At 39.4% G+C, this 20,461-nt stretch overlaps 1 protein-coding gene across 1 annotated transcript; it reads right to left on the reverse strand.

The window, feature by feature from the left end:
- Positions 1-2,806: 2,806 nt before the first annotated feature.
- MINAR2 (membrane integral NOTCH2 associated receptor 2) lies at positions 2,807-20,165 on the reverse strand. The gene is made up of 5 exons (XM_061150853.1): positions 20,027-20,165; positions 17,951-18,497; positions 17,411-17,587; positions 6,558-6,785; positions 2,807-3,045 (listed from the first exon to the last, which is right to left on the reverse strand). Exons 2-5 carry the CDS (start codon positions 18,062-18,064, stop codon positions 2,866-2,868), a joined length of 699 nt encoding a protein of 232 aa, XP_061006836.1. The 5' UTR covers positions 18,065-18,497; positions 20,027-20,165; the 3' UTR covers positions 2,807-2,865.
- Between the last annotated feature and the right edge of the window lie 296 nt (positions 20,166-20,461).

Raw genomic sequence — 20,461 nt, forward strand, 5'->3', positions numbered from 1 at the left:
CCCATCCCGATCCCCCCTCCCACCTCCCTCCCCATCCCATCCCTCTGGGTCATCCCCAAGTACCAGCCCTGAGCACTTGACACATATATATTATCAAGTGTGAAACAGATCGCCAGTCCAGGTTGGATGCATGAGACAAGTGCATGAGTCGTATTTCTTTTCTTGTAAGACGAGACGGTAGTTGCAAGACGGAAGACAGGAGCTGTCGGCCATCCCATCACACTGATTATAACTGCAGAGGCAACGTCAGGCCTGTAAAATGCCCCTTTGGTAAAATGCTTTTTCATGGGCAGGCACAAGAAATGTCACCACCAGGGGGCAGGAGTGCACTCTGGATAAACGGAGTGGACAGGCATCCTTCTCTGTCTTCCAACCACAAACTCTCCACTAGGTGACAGCAACACGAATATAATTGGAATAGTCATTAATGGGTTATATTTAATAAATTAATTCTTCTTTTAAATCTGAGAGCAGCACTTTAAAAAAGTATCTACAGTTGGAATTTTTTTCTCTAGAAATTACCATTTGCTTTTAGGCCTCCCATACACTAACCTAATACACAAAACCAAAACAAAATGCCCAAAACTTTTTTGGGGGGCAAGCGGCAGTGCACATTCTAAAGAACCTGGGAAAGACTATTTGAAACCATTATTATTTAAGAGTTTACAGCTCCCAGTCTTTCTTCTCCCAATTAAAAAATTTAAAATAAGTGATACTTACTCCTTTGAAGATAGTTATTGTTTACTGACCACTAATGTGCTAAGGGTTGTTATTTAGATGCTTTTAAAGCATTACTTTATTGAATCTGGATTGGAGCTTTTTAAGAAAGCCCAGGTTTGAACTTAAGCTTATTTAGGGACATCATCTCTGCATTTTCCATGATCTTATTGTGCTTTTTCTGCTTGAGCCATTTTCAAAACCCATACTGAAGGAGAAATTGGAACAACCCTCACAGTATGATTTTTAGTGTACACATGGATGTATTGTCTCTACTTAGGACTTTTCCTCTCATGTAGAGACAAACATTAACCTGATGAGGGACAATAATATATTTTGATTCTTCAGTTACATAGAAGGCTGAAAATGAAGACTGGTTTGGGAGTGATAGCTCCCCAAAAGTAAAAAATCATTCAAGCTGAAAGAGAAATGACTGGAGAGAATGGTAGATGAGAATAGGAGGGCCAGAGAAGAATGAGAAGATGACGTGAAGGGGCCAGGAGTTCAGGTGGGAAGCTTCACACTTCTGTGCTTACCTCTGCTTCATGCCTTTAGAGAACCTTACCTGTTTGTGGCCCTGGACAGCCCGATGTAACCTGCCACAGTACAAATGCTTTCCATGTGAAGCAGATATCTGAACATGTTTGAATCCCTTAGAGGCAAACACTGGACACTCAAGCTTTGAAAGCAGAGTAATAGTAAGTGGTGGTCTCTAAGCCAGTGGGGGCGGGGCTTGCCCTCAGGAAGCCCCCAGACCTTCAATGCTGCTTGATTCCATTTTAAATGGGACTGGAACCTATCACAAAGGAGAGAAGGAATAAGAAGTAAAGGAGAAACATGCTTAAGACAATTTTTACACACAATGATTTTACTGTAGTCATGCAGTACTTTAATGTTCAAGTACTTTGTTCAATGTTCATGTATCTTTAAGAGAAATAACAAGAAAATTATATGTCAACCCCAAGGGCGAAATCTGACTAATGGGAAGAAGAAAAATCCCTTTTTTTTGTTTCTGCCCAAGATAGTCTGGGGGTGGGGAGGAGTCTTGTAAGAGGAAAAAGGAACATGGATGGGGGACTTAGGGAAGGGAAGGGTGTCCTAGAAGGGAGGAAAGAGCGGTGACCTGCTTCTCCTTCTGTGCCCTGAGCCATTACCCAGGCACCTGCACACAATTAAGGTGACCTCAGGTGCTGTTAACCCAAATTAGTTGAAACAACCATAGTTAACTAGCCAACGACTTACCAGGAGCCAGGCGTTACTCTTAAGGCAAGCCCTATCGGGCAGGTGATAGTCTCCTTTCTTGGAGAGAAGGACTTGCTAGAGGTGCAAGATTTAGCAAAAGGCACACTCAGGATGCAAGTCCTGTTCTTTCAGCAGCATCCTCTCTGGTTTTTTAGGGCCAGCATACTAAATCCTGGAGCTACATCCTGACTGCTACCAGGGGTCACACTAGCCAATGTGGATCAATCAGTAAGCGCAGCTGGATCTAAATGCGATTAATTATGTAACTGTGGCCTGTCCAAGTTTAGGTCTATTAAAATCGCAACATGAGACTAGGGCATTATAAAGGATTGCTGGGAAAATAAAAATGTTGGAATATTCCCCAGTTCCCCCCCTCCTTTTTTTTAGCTTAAACAAGAATAAAGGAAGATAAAACAGCATGAATTCAACCCAACAGGCCACACAACCAGAAGTTTTTATCCTATATACCTGGCAGTTGGCCACAAAATGATCTGCTCAACTTCTCCAGTGATGACAGGGGGGTGGTAATAGTGTTTTCAAAATACAGTGAATATAGTGTAAACGTTAAGACAAAGTTGCTGACGACTGTTGGTGCTGTTTCATTCTCTATTAAAATGTTTAATTTTGGTTGTCTTAATACACACTTAATACTTTTCAGAGGTTATGATCCCCAGAATTCCTGCTGCCCAAAGGCCTAGGCTCAGGATGGGGATTCTTATAAAGGTTTCACAGAATAAAGTAGAGAAAGTCAGCATTATCTCGAACGAAGTTTGCATTCTCCAAGACAATTACGTTTAACTAAACCACGAATAATACATTTACACTCCATGAACATGTTTTTCTGCAACTGTTTATTTAGAAAGATTTTAAAGAAATTTGAAGTGACTGTGTCTGGGGGTAGTTTCTTTAGATGAAAAAAGTGCTAACAGTCACTATGGAAACCAAGATGCAGGCAACGAGGAACAGAATCAGACCTATCCGACGATATTTGGAATGCTTCTCTTGTTCTTCTTCCTTCTTCAGTAAGGTATCAAAACCGGGTGTGTACATTTCCCCCAACCAAAACCGTAGGTCGTTAGGATTTTCCTAAAAGAAAATTACACGGAGGATAGGATCAGTTAATGTTGCAGACTAGTTGAGATTGCAGAATAAGAGAGTATAGGTATTTTACATCCATATTCACACGGCCTTGAGTGAGGTTTAAGTGTCAGAGCTCTAATAACAGAAGCTAGGCTTCTCTGAATAGCTGGAACATGCAGCTATAGCCTCCTGGCTGACCAGGAATCCTCAGCTTCAACCTGTTGGTCTGCATGACAATTCAGTTTACTGAATAAATTGCTCACACTCTAGGGTCACAAACACAAGAGTGTTTCTGCCATGTTTTTGCCAATTTAGTGTCTCTTACAATTTATAAACAGTGTGTGTCAATCAGGTTAGTGAGTTGAAATAAAATTAAAATTCCTTGCCTCAGATGACCTTGGGGGTTTGATTTTGTTGGCATAGTAGGAATGAAGATGTTTGCTGAATTTTTCAGTAAATCCAGAAGCTGAGTTCCATGGAAGGAGGAGTAAGACTAAGAATCCAAAGTCTTCTCCATGCTTCTCAAATTTCTGGTCTTCTGTATAGAGGGCTACAGCATGTTAGCATGCAGAAACTCTGGCACTGTTGCCCTTCTGGATAAAGGACCCAATATATCCTTTCCCATCCTTATTTATCCCCGTTTCTGATTCTTTCACAGGCCTTGTCTCCCTTTCAACACTACGGAATTGTCTTCACCTCAAATTTATCTCCTATGTCCCAAAATCATCTGCAAGCTCTACTGTCCATACATCTAAAACACACACACAATTCCCTGCTGTCTCCTGCTATGTGTGTGAGTGTGTGTGTGTGTACTCAGTCATATCTGAATCTTTACAACCCCACGACTGTAGCCCAACAGGCTATTCTGTGCACGGAATTTTCCAGGCAAGAATATTAGAGTTGGTAGTCATTCCCTCCTCCAGGGGCTCTTCCCAGCCCAGGGATCTGACCCAACCCTGTCTCTGTTGTCTCCTACATTGGCAGGTGGATCGTTTACCACTAGTACCACCTGGGAAGCCCTTATTTCAGTGCTAAAGATTCAGTGTCTATGCCTGGCTTCTAGTAGACAAACAAATAATTTATGGTGAATGCTGAATCTCTATTTTCACAAATCCATTTCAGGATTTATTGTTTCTCATTTGGATTATTGCAATGGCTTGTAGCTGGGCTGCCCACCCTCTCTCAGCTTCTCTAGTCTCACTGACTTCAAGTTAGCCAGTTTCCATGGCCAGGTAATGAATTAGCTTATTACCCTTGTAATAACTAGCTGGGTGGATTCTGGTGATTACAATATAGCTCTTCCATTGCTATTATTTTCAAAGTCCAGTCTTAGGAAAGCTATTAAAATAAAATTTGGATGATTTGTGCAGAAGGATAGATGATTTAAAAATCCTTGCCTGACTTCACTCTTATTTTCATTTTGTCTGTGTCCTAATCAGAGGCCTGCACTTTGCCTGCCAGGGTAATGCCTCATTCTTCAGTAACTTCTATAATGGAGAATATCCACTCCCACATTCTGCTTATAGCTTGCATTGGTAACTAAATATGGGGTTCTTTTCTCCTCTTTTATTCATAAACTTAGTAATTCAGAAAAATGGAAGTGACCAAAAGTGCATGGAGCTTTCATGGCCTGTAAAGTAGTTGAAAAGGCTTCAGAAATTAAGCTGGGCTTTCCATGTGCTAATTAGGAGATGGGGTAGGGATGGTGATGAAGTAAGTTGAATTGATGAGGTGTAAGAAGAGATACTAATACAAACCAAAGTCGTGACTTCATAAGGTCTGCACCCTGGTCTCCAACCTGAGGGGCCTCTGCTCTGAGGTGAGTGTGCAGGTAGCAGATGGCTGGGATGAGGGCCAGCCTGGTTTTAGTAAAGCAATATATGCATCATATTCACACTCAGTCTTCCTAAACATGTCATGGTACTGCTGACAAAAAATTACCCCTCAGTGCCAGTAATGTTCAGTTTCTTTAGCCTTACATTTGAACTTTGAGTCTGTTTGTTCGCCTGATTTTCATCATTATTCTATTACTTTAGCTGTAGCTCTAGCAAAAATGGACTACCTATTCCTCTGACAAACTCTCTTACTCTTATATTTGTGCCTTTATTCTTGCTACTTCTGACAGAATAGAGCCTCTCCTCTCATGCAAACAACCCATGTCATCTGGAATTTTACATATCCTTCAAGTCCAGCCTAAATTAACTTTTCCACAAAGGCTTCTTATAATTCAATGTGACTTTGTCCTCTTTTGAATCTGCACAGCACTTTTTACTAATCATACAGTCACTGTCTTCCTCTCGCTTGTCACTTCCTCTGTCTTGTCCTAGAGTTACTGCTTGTTAATACTTCACTCAGATGAACTTTTGGAGGGCAAGAATATTCACCTTTATAGCACCCTTGTCATTCATGTAAACCACAAAGACCAGAGGCTCTAGCACCTAGTCAGGAAATGTTTGTGAACTACATTAATACATCTTTCCTAGTTGTAGGTTATTTCCTAGAAGTCTTGATCTTTGGATTCCTGATAAAAAAACACAAGATTACTGTTGCTAGGGGGAAGCATCTGTTATGGAAACATCTCTGGAGAAGAGGCTACATTAAGGATGAGATACACTAAATTCACTGGGAGATAAAGAAACTTCAAGGATTCTGGACAATATTTAAAGGAGTGCACATTTGAGATTTTTTAAAGTATAAGACTTTAAGGGGATATAATACTGTCCCCTTCAGAAGGAAAGCCTGTAGGTGACTAGGATATGAGGCTTAGGACAAACATACACTGTTACACTTGAAAAATGTCAGGGCTTTCTGGCCCTAGGACAGGCAAGGTTGGGTAGGAATCCAGTCCACTCAGAAAACAGAGGGTCACCTTCCCAGCTTTTCAGGGATTCCTAGACGTTTGAAGGGTGACACCAGGGGAAAGAAAAGGAAAAACTTGAGTTGGGTTTAAGCTGGGTGAATGAGTTCATTGCATACTTTTCCTGTGTTGAAATGCCTTTGTTTTGTTTTGTTACTGAGACACAGGAAAATGTCCAAAATGTAAATCTGCAATCTTAAATCACCGAGTAGGCTTGAAATAAAATGATCTTTGATGAGAACTGCCTTGCACAATGCCTAAGACACAGCAATTAATCAATATATTTGAAAAAATGTAGAAAAAGGAACTCGGCTATTCACAAACATAAATTATCTCAAAACTAGGGAAAAACACTTAATCTTGCAAATTGACTCTCACAACCTGATACCTTCCAGGTAAGCCCTTCTTCTTGTCACATCATTTCTTTCTCTCTACACTGTAGTGATGTCGGTAATTGCTGAAAGTATAAAACACAAAACACATAAATAAACACAAATACTGACTAGGAGAGAGAAGGTAAAGCCAGAGGCCACAATGACCTCAAATCTGGAGAATTTTGTGCTCAGTGAAGAGTGCCTCTCACCTTAATACCCATTTCTTTTAGGATTATGTAACTGATCTCCCTCATCAATTAAAGGAGTTGGTTCTTTGCCATGAGTACCTTCAGATGCCCAGAGAGGTTGGTATGCAGGGAACGCTTGTCATATTCCTCAACGGTCCATGAAGGATTCTTTTTTCTTTCTTCCATAGCTTCCTCAAAACTTACATCACCATATAGTGGGTTATTCTTCAGAACTGATGATAAGGATGGTGGGGGCCTCTCTACAGTGATGGTGCCCTTCGCACTGGATCCCCTCAGGCGTTGAACAGTGATATTCTTCTTTTCTCTCTGTCAGGAGGCACAGTAACAAAGTTTCTCTTACCAAGAGGTCACTGATGATAGGGAAGGAAAATGTGAAATAACTATACCAGAAAGTTTAATGATTCTGCCTGGACCCAACGGATTAGGACAATGAATGAAGGAAGAATTCTAGGATCTAGTTTGACTTAGGATTCTATCACTGAGTTCTTTCTTTGCATGTGATTGTGTTCAGATTCAGTAATCATTCATTAAAATGCTATTTTACAATGACAGAGAAAGAACAGCGTTCCTTAATTCAAACAGTAGAATTATAAAGAAAGTAATTTTCCCCCAGTTCACTTGCACTGAGATTTAATGACATGTTAACTCTTTTCACTTGTGCATTCTATGACTGAAAAAAATAATATTTAACATTGCTGTATTAATCCAGCAAAGTCAAGATTAAAAGGCATTTTATAGCTATGCTTTGGCTTTCATGAGAACTCCCTTGGGACTCCAATTTTGGAAAGCTTGGAGAACTAAACTAACTTAGCATTGCACTCTTATACTTGACTATAGTAAGTAAGTAAGTAAGTGTTAGTCGCTCAGTTGTGCCCAACTCTGCAACCCCATGGACTGCAGCTCACCAGGCTCCTCTGTCCATGAGATTTACCAGGCAATGATACTGGAATGGGTTGCCGTTTCCTTCTCCAGGGGATCTCCCCAACCCAGGGATCGAACCCAGGTTTCCTGCACTGCAGGCAGATTCTTTACGGACTGAGCTACAAGGGAAGCCCATATGTCGCTTTAGACCAGCTGGCTACTGGATGGCTCTAATTCTGAGTTTCAGATCTTTAAAAACTTTTTAAAAATTAAACCATGATATACATGTAGAAATGTATATATGTTATAAATGTAGAGTTCAATAAATTTTCACATATCAAATAAACCCAAGATACTACCAAAAAACAAACCATACCAGCATATCCCACACTGCCTTCTAATTACTCTTGGTTCCCCTCCCCAAGGATAACCAGTATCTCCAGAATCCCCATCACAGGTCAGTCTGTACTCATTTATATAAATGGATTATACAAAAACAATGTGGTTTTTCTGTGTCTGGTATGACCTTCATATTTTTACTTTGCCTTTTTTTTCTTATGACCACAAAGCTATTATGAAGATAGAAAAATTTCAGATTAAAATTTATTCATTGACCAAATAAACTGGAGAAGAAACATAAAGCATATAGAGTAATGTCTTATTTATCATAGGGCATCAAGGGAAAGGAATTCCACGTAAGTTAATTTTCAGAAAATTTAGGTTTGACTCTTTTTTTTTTTTTTTTTTTTTTAATTTTTTTTTTTATTATTATTATTATTTTTTTCCAGTGGGTTTTGTCATACATTGATATGAATCAGCCATGGATTTACATGTATTCCCAATCCCGATCCCCCCTCCCACCTCCCTCTCCACCCGATTCCTCCGGGTCTTCCCAGTGCACCAGGCCGGAGCACTTGTCTCGTGCATCCCTCCTGGGCTGGTGATCTGTTTCACCATAGATAGTATACATGCTGTTCTTTTTGCACTACAAAGGAAACTATAAGTAAGGTGAAAAGACAGCCCTCAGATTGGGAGAAAATAATAGCAAATGAAGAAACAGACAAAGGATTAATCTCAAAAATATACAAGCAACTCCTGAAGCTCAATTCCAGAAAAATAAATGACCCAATCAAAAAATGGGCCAAAGAACTAAACAGACACTTCTCCAAAGAAGACATACAGATGGCTAACAAACACATGAAAAGATGCTCAACATCACTCACTATTAGAGAAATGCAAATCAAAACCACAATGAGGTACCATTACACGCCAGCCAGGATGGCTGCTATCCAAAAGTCTACAAGCAATAAATGCTGGAGAGGGTGTGGAGAAAAGGGAACCCTCTTACACTGTTGGTGGGAATGCAAACTAGTACAGCCGCTATGGAAAACAGTGTGGAGATTCCTTAAAAAACTGGACATAGAACTGCCATATGACCCAGCAATCCCACTTCTGGGCATACACACTGAGGAAACCAGATCTGAAAGAGACACGTGCACCCCAATGTTCATCGCAGCACTGTTTATAATAGCCAGGACATGGAAGCAACCTAGATGCCCATCAGCAGATGAATGGATAAGGAAGCTGTGGTACATATACACCATGGAATATTACTCAGCCATTAAAAAGAATTCATTTGAACCAGTCCTAATGAGATGGATGAAGCTGGAGCCCATTATACAGAGTGAAGTAAGCCAGAAAGATAAAGAACATTACAGCATACTGACACATGTATATGGAATTTAGAAGGGTGATAACGATGGCCCTGTGTGCAGAACAGAAAAAGAGACACAGAAATACAGAACAGACTTTTGAACTTTGTGGGAGAATGTGAGGGTGGGATATTTCAATAGGTTTGACTCTTAAAAACTAGTGACACATTTCATTATCTTACAGCAATTTTTCAATAAATGTGTTTCACATATTTCAGCCTTCCTAAACAGAGAAGTTTAAGTGGCAATTAATGTCTTTCTGAGTTATATTTATAATCATCAATGCACTGATTCCCTCATATCTATTGGGGAATATAGGTCACATTAAATACATATTTATATAAGCAAAGTTGTAAACTAATATATGTAGCTTCCTTCTGAAATGGCTGGTAGGCCCCACAAAATCATCTAGATAAAGTCATTCATATTCTCTTTGGCCTTAGGTTTCCCTAATTTTCTTAATCCAGACTTTTTTTAGATAGGTAGAGATCAACTTTGAGGTCTTATCTGACTTTATTAGATTGCTGGTCTGTTCAAAATCAATTTATATTCTATAATACTGAAGTTTGCAATGAAATAATAAATCATCTTGACTTAGCATTCATCTTTAAGATGGATGAACTCATGAAAAATGTTTCTGCAACTGAGAAAAAACAATTTGATATAAAATTTAGATAGTTTCAGTTTAGCGTAATTCTGACTCAAGTTTTTTGCTTCAAGGCTAGATATCTATGATCATCTTTGAAGAGAAATAATCCTTCTGACATTGAAAAATTGGCTTTGTCTGTTTTCTTGCCTGCTGGACTATTCCTTGAGTTTCCTAAATAAGAAAGCTCTATAAATCAGAAAAATAGTTTTAGGGGTTAAGAAAAAAACACAATACCCTCCGTTACAATGTATAAAAACCTTGAGAAAGGAATATACAAAAGATATAAAAAATAATCAGAGCTATTTTTAAAAGAACATTCAAGGTCTTAATTCTAAACAGTATTCTTGACTTGTTTGAAGTTTAGAATTTAGTGCCATTTATTTTTTCACTGTATGACAATTTCATGTCTGAAGGACATGTGAAGGAAAAATTAATAGAATAATTTTATTAAGAATTTTATGGAAGAAACAGAATATACTAATTGTGGTTGAGGTTCTTCTATATTTTGATAAACTAAAAAATTCTCTTCAGAAAGAAAACCAAAGCATGTCTTTGACTTTAATTTTTCACTCTACATTCTACATGGACTACATTTATCAAAAGGAAGCACAATATTAATTTCATTATTTTAACTATATGGGCTCTAAAATAACTTTAAAAAAATACTGTTTAAGGAAATAAGCTTCAAAGCTTACTTAGGCTTTTCTGTATTAACCATTACTTTGTCCACATATCCTTTATACACTTAATCAATATTTATCCCACTTATGTATAAGTAAACTATCATTTAATAAAAAGAATGAAATAGAAGACTTTCAGACAAACATACACTTAGAGTATACAATTAATAGGCCAATAAAGAAGGAACTTCTAAAAAATATACTGCAGTAAGAAGAAACCTGATATTAGAATGAAAGGTTAAGATGCAAGAAGAAATGCTAGGAAAAACAAAGAAAAAGAACAAAAGGAAAAAAAGCTGATTAATGTATACAGAAATCTAAGCAAGCACTGATTTTATGGTAAAATAGAAATAATAATCACTAATTTGTGAGTTTCAAGATAAGAGAAACTTAAAACTAAACAGTAAAATCTTTAACAGATATACTTGATTGAGAAAGTTCCTTTCTTCTTTTTGGCCACACAGCATGTGGGATCCTCATCCCTTAACTAGGGGTTAAATCCATAGCTCCTGCAGTGGAAGTATAGACCCTTGGGCCACTTGAGAAGTCCTTGATTATGAAATTTTAAGAAATAATTTCTCTTAGAGGATAGAGATACTACTTAAAAAAAGAGAAAGAATGTGTAGATTCTAAATCAGTAGAGCAGAAGAAAAAAGACGACAGAAAGTTAATCTAAAAGATAAGAAACATGCAATAAAGAATACAGAGGATAAAATCTTAGGAAACAGAAAAAAAATTGAAACAATCATGTTAAACATAAATAGATGAAACCGTCTATTTAAATAACAGAGACCTCATATGAGATTTTTAAAATACTTAAAATACAAGAACTCAGAAAAAATGAGAGTTGAAAGTACATAAAAATATATAGTAGGCAAATATAAACAAAGAGCTGGTGGTGTGACTGGTTAAATACTCACCAATTTCATTTTCCCTTTCTGAGCACAAGACGTGACTGCCTTCCTCAGGCTGTTTGACGTTAAACTGGGCCCACTCTCTCTAGTAGTTGACATGGGGTCAGAAGTAACAGAGATCATTTCCAGGCTGAGCCCCTGAATTCTCCAACAAGATTTTTGGCTCACCTGTCCTCACTTCCCATTTTCTACTGTGTCACTGTAAGCAAGGATTCTGAGGTGGCAGAGCTATGTAAGATGAAAGAACTTCAAGCCCTAGGATACTGTTTGGAAAAGAGCTGCCCAACCACCCCCACCCCCAACCTATCTGTCCTTTCTCAGATTTTCCATGCACAAGTATGTTTTTCTTCTTTTTAGTTACTGATGTTTTGTCATCATAGTGTGGCCTAGCCTACATTCCCCTTAGTACAGAAAGTGATAGCTTGAAATTCTACAACTGTTGGCATTGGCTTAGCAGTTAAGAGGTGGAGAGGGATGAGAGGACTATCAGAAGCTGGATGAATGGCTATTCATGTCATACAGCGAGAAATGTTTGGTGTGTTATTTGTGGTCATTTGGAATCTAATCCCCTGTAGCTCTATGAGGGATAAGTAATACATGTACAAGGATCACAGCATTGCTATATTATAAGAAAGAGATGAAATGATAGAAAGAACTGAATCGTTTGCAAGAAAAAAAAGAAACTATGGAAATGTGATGCCTTCTATTGTTAAAAATCTGACTGTTTATAGACTCCAAACACTAATTGAGCTCCCCCTCCCCCCCAAAAAAAGAAAGAAAAGAAAAGAAAAAAAGCCCATTTAAGTTTCCTAGTAGAATGAAGTGACTCAGGATAAAGGTCATGTTAGGGTGTGGTTTCATAACTATTACTCCAGACTGTCTCCAGGCATTTGTCATTGAGTCAAAAGACAGAGAAATGGAGGCAGAAAAGCAAGCCATTAAAGCCTATTCGAGAGTGATGCCTTCAAAGAACTTAAGGTATATTTACTGACATATAGAAGTGACCACAAAAAAAATAGAAATGATTACATTAATAAGTAGCTCAAACTAAGTTTTATAAGAAATGTTTCACCAGAGAAACCACAAGCCTAGACCAAAAAGTTTTTAAAAGATTGTTAAAAATTAGACTAAACCAACAAAACAACAGTAATCCTATGCCTCCAAACTGGATGTATTTATTATTAATGGACTAATAGGAGTGAATTTTGAAGCCTCTACAGCCTTGAGGGGGGCCTGCTTTGATATGGCAAAAGACTTTGATATACAAGGGAATGCTTCCTAGTGCGTTGGACCAGGAACTCTAGAGAACAATGCCGCAGGAGATCTTCTAAAGAGGAGAGTCCTGGCCTAATCCATCTTCCCCACCATCAAGGAAGGAGGGCCACACAAACTATTCCCAGTAGGATCTCAGAATTACTATGGAGCAGTCTCTGCGTTCTTTCATTTTTCCCATTCAGGAAGGAAGAATTACTGCAGTGATTGCATTTCTAGTGCAGCAAAGATTATAGGACCGTATGGATGGGGCACTGGCTAAACGTAGTGACTGCCTCTGATGAGGGATGAATGTTGGTCAGAGTAAATCTAAGAATATAGTCACCATTAAATACTAAAGACAGGAGAGATCAATAAATATTAAAAGAAAAATAACCCAGATATATGATGGAATGAATCAATGATATTGAAAGCTATTTCTTTTTGAAAAGGTTCAGTTCAGTTCAGTCGCTCAGTCATGTCTGACTCTTTGCGACCCCATGGACTGTAGCATACTACGTTCACAAATTGGGAAAATCAAGATCCTAAAGATGTCCATTTTCCCCAATGTGGTTTATACTTACAATGTAATTCCTATCATAATCATAATCCAAACAGGGTATTTTGTTTGTATTTTACATGTGAACCCACAGACAACTTTTCCTAGAAAGTAGCTCCCCACTGGTCACGATAATTCTGTTTTCCAAATTATAAGTGTTACCTTTATGAAACACAGATTTGATCATGTGATTCTCTTGCTTAAAATTTTTCATCAACCCCCCCGAACTTTCAGGATAAAATCTGAAATCTCAGACAACTCCCATCGATCCTTCCCAGGCTGACCCAGACCTCTCTTGAACCTCTTCTGCTTTCCCCTCCAAGTCACCAGGGCTCTGGAGTCCCACATGTGCTCCTGTGAGACACTGTGTACTTTAATGAGGTTTCAGTGCCAGAGGCATGTGGGTCTCATTGAGGAGCAGTGATGGGACAAAGCGGGTGATGCTTTTGGCAGCATTATCATCCAGGGGGAACTGCTGACTCCACTGGAGATTTTGTAAACTACATAAATTTAGCAAAACTTGATAAAACCATGTCCTGACAACTGCAAGTAAAATCCTGAGCAACTCAATGATGCTCCTTAATCGACTTTCTAGACAATAATTTATGTACCTCAAAAGTCCTACAACATTTGCCCAAATATAAGCTTATACAGGCTGCTCTTATTGAAATAGGATATGGAGTACTTGAAATAGAGACAGTCCTGGAGAAGGCATGACATATGTGTTCACAGACAGATTGTGAAGTATAGTTATGATGCACAAAAACAAACAAACAAAGCTGAGGGAGAAAGAAGAGATATTATAATTTAAAGGGAAAAGAGAGCTGTAAGACTGAAAAAAGAAAGTGAGGAAAGGTGATAAGGAAATACACCCAGGAAATGACCTTGTCTAGAAACCAAGGGAAGAGCAACCTCCTTACCCTTGATCTTCTCCTCTAGTTCATAGGTATAGTACAGCAATCCCCTGGGTTCTCAAACAGACGTCATAAAAGTCAGGAAAAGATATAACAAATAGATTAGTCTGGAAACACTCTGAAGTCTAACTGCTAATCAGAAGAAAAATCCCACTACAATATCTGAAAAAATATGTTTTATCATTTATACCAAAAGAAAAGGAATTTTTTTTTAACCTTCCTCTATAAAGGGATTGGCAGAAATATTTGGAATATAATTCCAAATGCCTTCATCAGATACATGCCCCCAATTATTTCAACAACCAGAAATATTAGATTTTGGCAAAAGTTTGTTCATTGCATTGAGAAGAAATTTATCAGGAAGCCTTCTTCATTTCTCTAGTGAAAGAATTAAAGAAAAAGTATAAATCTAGTTAAATCAAGAAGTACCTACTTGTACTCTTTACCTGCAGACACAGGTGACCTGTTTATGCGTGTTCACAAAGGGAATGTACAGTGTCCTGAGATGCTGGCGTGCCTGGGGACATCCTTGCTTACTTTCCTATATGCATGGTATTGCTTCTGCTCATGTAAAATGGCTTAGAAAATTGCCTCTGAAGGTGGAATGTGAATTTCAAAAAAGCATAAAACATAAATCATGAATATAAATACACTACTTTTTTTTTTCCTTCTTGCTGCACTGCGCAGCATGTGAGATCTTAGTTCCCTAACTTGGCTCCTGCAGTGGAAGCAAAGTCTTAACCACTGGACTGCCAGGGAAGTCCCTAGAAGGTTCTTGTTTCAACTGTTCGGTTACTACCAGTGTTGAAGGCAATGTTTGTAGGTTAAGTCCTTTGACATTTCTTGAGGTAGGCTTAATTCTAAATACTATGTACCTGGGGCGGGGGATGGACAGATTGTGAGCCAAAAAGGTAAGCTAACACAACTCTGAAATTTGTGTGGATTTCATGGAAGTATATAATCTAACTGCTTGATTTGGCCACAGAGTTTGAAGAAGTACTGACTACACCCTCTAACACGCGCACACACACCCCCCTCCATCCACGGTATATATCAAAGAATGCAAGTGGTATTATCTGCTATTCCAAATTCTAATGATGGGCTAATTTAAACACATTTGGGGATACTATTAATAGCAAATGATGATGATAATACCCATTTCTTATTCTCTTAAAGGAAACTCTGTCAGTTGTTTTTACCTTATTTGCTCTCACTTTTAAGGAACTATGTAAAATGAATACTACACTAATTTTGCAAGTGGAAATACTAAAGCCTGGGCTGAATAAGCGCCACAATCAATGCCTCTCAAACTGGTTTATTGTGGATTTGAGACAAGAAACCAAGTTTCAAATCTCCTTGTTCAATGTTCTTCAATTGACTTAATGTCTCCCCACAGAGTGAGACATTAAGCCAACAAAGTGAGGGTTTTAAATTAAGAACCGCTTAACAGCTGCCTGCCACCTCCCGTACCCCTAACAGCTCAGTCCCCCTGGTATATTCAGTGCCCTTATTCCAGGTATCACCAGAGCTGCTTACAACTTTCATACATTCCTTTCTTTTAGATTTGTTTTTTTACCAATGAATATTACCACTCTTGGATTTTTAAGATCCAACCAAGGAGAGAAGCATTATTTATTGACATATTGCAATCTACAGTAGCAAATATAATTGTTTTTACTCACTTGAGCCACACTTACCCGACTAACTAAATTTGTAATTGATTTACTTCTTCCCTTCAAGCATTATTTAGTAGTGTATTGGCCTTTATTCAGTTATTAGACGTTTCTTTTTAGGGTAAAGTTATAACTAAATCAAGTTTATTTATAGTTTACGATTACCAATGACACATTCAAAGACATATGAAACAGATTTTTACTTCCTTGGTTTGCCCTGTAAAACTATTTCTATACGTCAGGGCCTGTTGGGAAACAATGCCCTTTAAAATTCGCATCTCATTCAGGTTTAGGAACAATATTCAACGGAGCTTTAAACTGTGAAGTTCCACATGAAGGAAACAGGTCAACTCCAGTACTAAACAAAAGATGTTAGATTGGTGTGTTCCAGCCTCAAAGGAATTTATTGGATATGTTTTCTTAGACTAAACTTCATAGCACAGGAGGGCCAAGGTATTCTAAGCTGACTTTTGAATTATTTTAGTTCATGATATAAACAGTAAGAATGACAAAGGAGGAATTTCATCGCATTTAACTAAGCAAAACACACAAAAAGCAGCCACCAAAAAGGTGTGGAGGATGGGTTTTGAAAATTACAAAAGGGAAGGATGTAAAATTTAAAAAAAAAAATCAGTTGTCATAATAGGCTGCCTTACAATGGAAATGAATTAAAACCCTCATAGGTGGAGGAAACACTTACATAACCATCCAAGTGTACTTGATTCTGAATGATCTCATGATAAAGGTCCCGAGAAGCCTACAAACACACCACAAAGGAGTCACTTTACACCAGGACTCATGAGTAGCAATTGTTTCTTAAAAGAAAACAAATTTCTGTTCAGGGAATTTGAACCACTCCAAAGGATTTAATGATTTGCAGGGGTTTGTAGGTCAGTCCCATCTGTTCTGAAATGAAACGCTTCTTCCTGTTTCTAAATTGACTAACCCTTAACCCCGTCAGCCCTCATGTCTTAAAACAAAGATTATTCCTATTTCATGAGCTGTGCAACACTCAGGGCCTTTATGTTTCTTTCAGCACATGGAACTCATCAGTTGTATCCTTCTCTTGTGGTTAGCAAAAAAGAAGGAAGATGCAGAAGAAGAGAGCAAGAAATGAAGTCTGGGTTTGAAGGTTGCTTGTTAAGTCTTGTCTACATGGACACCCGCCGAAACAAACAGCCTCTACAATAGCAGCCAGCACCTTACTCAGGTACAGAGTTCCCTCTATTTTCTTTCTTTCCATTGTTTCACTGTTTGAGTTTCTTCCCCATGAGATGAAAGGGAGCCAGTCTAAATGAGGTGGAAGCAAGATTTAGTTGTCTTAGAGGCCATGTATGAGCCCACGGTGTAAGCTTCGGATGCTTTATGCCTAGACTACACCAGAAGACAGAGGTGGGGTTCCACCCAGAGCCTTATCTGCAAATGCAGTAATTGATCTGAAAACATCTGAAGGGAGGGCTAGGCAAAAATCTAAAAAGAAGACAGTATGAGAAGCTGGGGCATGAAGGAAAACGAATGGTTGAGATAGTTCACGGAGTTGATCAAGTGACCAGAGAAAGTCTCCTTCCCTTGACGAAGAGAGAAAGCCCCTTTCTATGGCAAGAGTGAGCAGCTACCCTGTACTGTTGCCTGTAACCTTTTCGCACAAATGATGAAGTGGCAGATGCCGAGAAGACAGCAAGCCCCCATCCACATATACGCGTGCTCCCAGACCTTACCTGTGAGTAGACGAGGTTTTGCCAGTGCTGTGCAGCAGGGTAATTCCCTCCCGGAAACCTCACCAGGCTGGCCTGAAGAAGGGCTGAGTTCCTCATTAAAGACTTCACATCAAGCTGCAGGAACTTGTCAGGATGGTTGTTATTTGGCAGAACAGAGAGATCCATGCCTCCCCGCATCTACAGTGGAAAACAGAGGTGAGCAAGGCTGCTGCTCTCAGAGTGTCCATTATTAATGAGCCTGAGGGTGCCCGACGGGCGTGTGAAACCACGCTGTGGGCTGTGCTCAGAAACCACTCTTGAAATGGCATATCAACACAGGCGACAATGTAGCACCCTGACTTACCCTTCACACCTCATACACACACACTCCCTCTCTCTATCCCCTCGGATACTTGAATGGAACAGCTGTGCCCATACTTATTCAATTGTAAAGGATACACAAATAACACAAATAACAGCTTAAGAGGAAGTACTCTTTGGATCAAGGCTACCGGAATTTCAGGGTTCCAGTCCATAATATGGAGCACATGCGACAGTCACCTGTAGAGAGACATTAACTGATGCTTCTCTTTGAACACTGCCGAGCTGACCCAGCTGGCTTGGCCTTGTCTCTGCAGCCTCACATGTGATATGCAGGATCTTGTTTCTTCTCATGTTTTGACTCCCAGAGTCTCAGGGTCATGTGAAACCTAACCGTGTTTAGGTTGTCAGCCTCAGCTTGAGGGGGAGATAGCAAGAATTTGCTTGATCATTTGCTACAGTAATTTAGTGCCCCAAAGTACTGCCTTGGTCCATGCGCTCTCTGAGGTCTCTTTGACTCTGCTCTTAGCTGTTTAAACTACTGTGACGGGTCTCAGTGTTCACAAAGTGGACTTGGAAAGAGAGGAGAGCATGGCGCCTGGGTCTGGATGACGCGCTGTCCTCAGTGAACCCATCTGCTCTTCAATGAGCCGAGGCGGCAGTGAGGTTATGGAGAGCATCTCAAGCCAGGAAGTTATGACGACTTTAAGGTAGATAAGCTCTCTCGTTACAAGCCACTCTGTCTCTGGCAAACCATACTTCTCACCAGGAAAATACGGATTTTCATCTAGAGGAAGAGAAGGCAAAGGATAGACATATCAGCAATGTTTAAAAGACACAGCCTGTTATGTTTGTGCCTCAGATGCAAACCCATCTGATTCAGCAGGAAGGATTTTCTTACAAAGGTAATGGGGTTACATGTGGAATATATCAGCACCAGATTTCAGAAGAGTGCCCTATGGCTTACTAGACTCAACAGCCAGGATGTTTTTGCATCAAGCAGACGCTAGAGAGTACTTCCCTTATTTATGGCAATAAACATGAGGGTGTTGAAAAAAATCATGTGTCCTACTGATAGCTGTAAACTGGATTAACAACCAGTGTTTTCTGCAATAATTTTTGGACCCAAACTCTATCACTGTCTTATGATACTTAAAATATTTGAGTTTGTGTGTTTTTTTTTTAAAATCAGTACACTTACCAGAGAAAGTAAGAAGGACTTCACATGACAGTTGATAACAAAAGAGTTAAATCATCAGTGTTTGAAGAATCAAGTGTGTTATGTGTATGTACATGTCCTTGGTACTCTCTGGACTTTTCTGGCTGCTGCCAGAACACATCTAATGAACAAATATTTCTCAGGCTGTTTGCTTTTCCTAAAAGGTTCTTTGGGGAATAACACACATCTTCAAGAAGAACCTTACTTCTCTTTGGCTCTCTACATTGGCAAGTGGAGACATAAAACCCAGATCCAAATATATTTGATTAGATCCTTTCCTTAGCCAAAGTATGAGGTAGGTGAAATGAGCCATCAGTTTTCCTTAGGCGTCCTTCCTTTTAGATTCCTCCACTGTGCTCTAGATGTTCAGAAGTTTGTATACTATCTCCTTCCTTTTATAAGTTCAGTTTCAGACTACTCATCTTCTCCCACCATCCTTTGTCTACCATCACCCCTAAACCATCAGTTCTTACTTTTCACAACTATCCCTATGGGTAGCCTACATGACTGACAATCAGGAAATCATGCTTTCTCCTCCCTCTTCTGCTGCTGGCCAAGCCCCACTCTTACTCCACCCCTAAATCGTGCCTCTGTTGAGGCCAGTCCTTCTGCCTAGAATCATTTCTTCCCCACCCTGGATGTTGACCACTTCCTAATTATACTTCACAGGCCATGGCTGACACCCAGCCTTTCACAGAAACTTCACATATTTTCTCTAGTAAGAGAAATGATTTTTTCTTCCTTTGAAATTTCAGAGTGATCTGTTTATCTTATTATCTTTTGTTTGATAATATATTTCTCTCTGTTTATGAGCCGCTCTACTGGATATATCACGAAAGAGCAGCCTTGTTGGATGCTTCCATCCTCACATGAGTCATGTCTGAAGAACCTCACAAAGCCCTTTGCTCAATAAATAATGGTGGCTGTTACCTCTTTCAAAGCCCTAAAAAGGTCTCTTCTCCGACAGGAAATTGATAATGCAATTAAATTTGATTAAAAAATGGCTTAGTGATCTGTTTTTCAATCAATCATGCCCAGTGAAAAAAGGATCCCATACTCCATATTCTCTTCTGGTAGTTTATAATGCACAGACTCACATGGAAGACTGAGAAGGTCCACTTCATTAATGCTGCTGCTGCTGAGTCACTTCAGTCGCGTCCGACTCTATGCGACCCCATAGACGGCAGCCCACCAGGCTCCGCCGCCCCTGGGATTCTCCAGGCAAGAACACTGGAGTGGGTTGCCATTTCCTTCTCCAATGCATGGAAGTGAAAAGTGAAAGCGAAGCCGCTCAGTCGTGTCTGACTCACAGCAACCCCAGGGACTGCAGCCCACCAGGCTCCTCTGTCCACGGGATTCTCCAGGCAAGAGTACTGGAGTGGGGTGCCATTGCTAGCATTAGCCAAATTTATTTGATCACATAACACCCATTTCATTGTTCTCCTTTCAACACTACAAAAAATTGACCTGAGAGTGATTGGATAAATACTGTCTTAGGGGTTCTATTTCTTCATTGTCACTAACACCTTCAA

The sequence above is a fragment of the Dama dama genome, chromosome 9 (assembly GCF_033118175.1).
Source record: "Dama dama isolate Ldn47 chromosome 9, ASM3311817v1, whole genome shotgun sequence".
Taxonomy (NCBI): domain Eukaryota; kingdom Metazoa; phylum Chordata; class Mammalia; order Artiodactyla; family Cervidae; genus Dama; species Dama dama.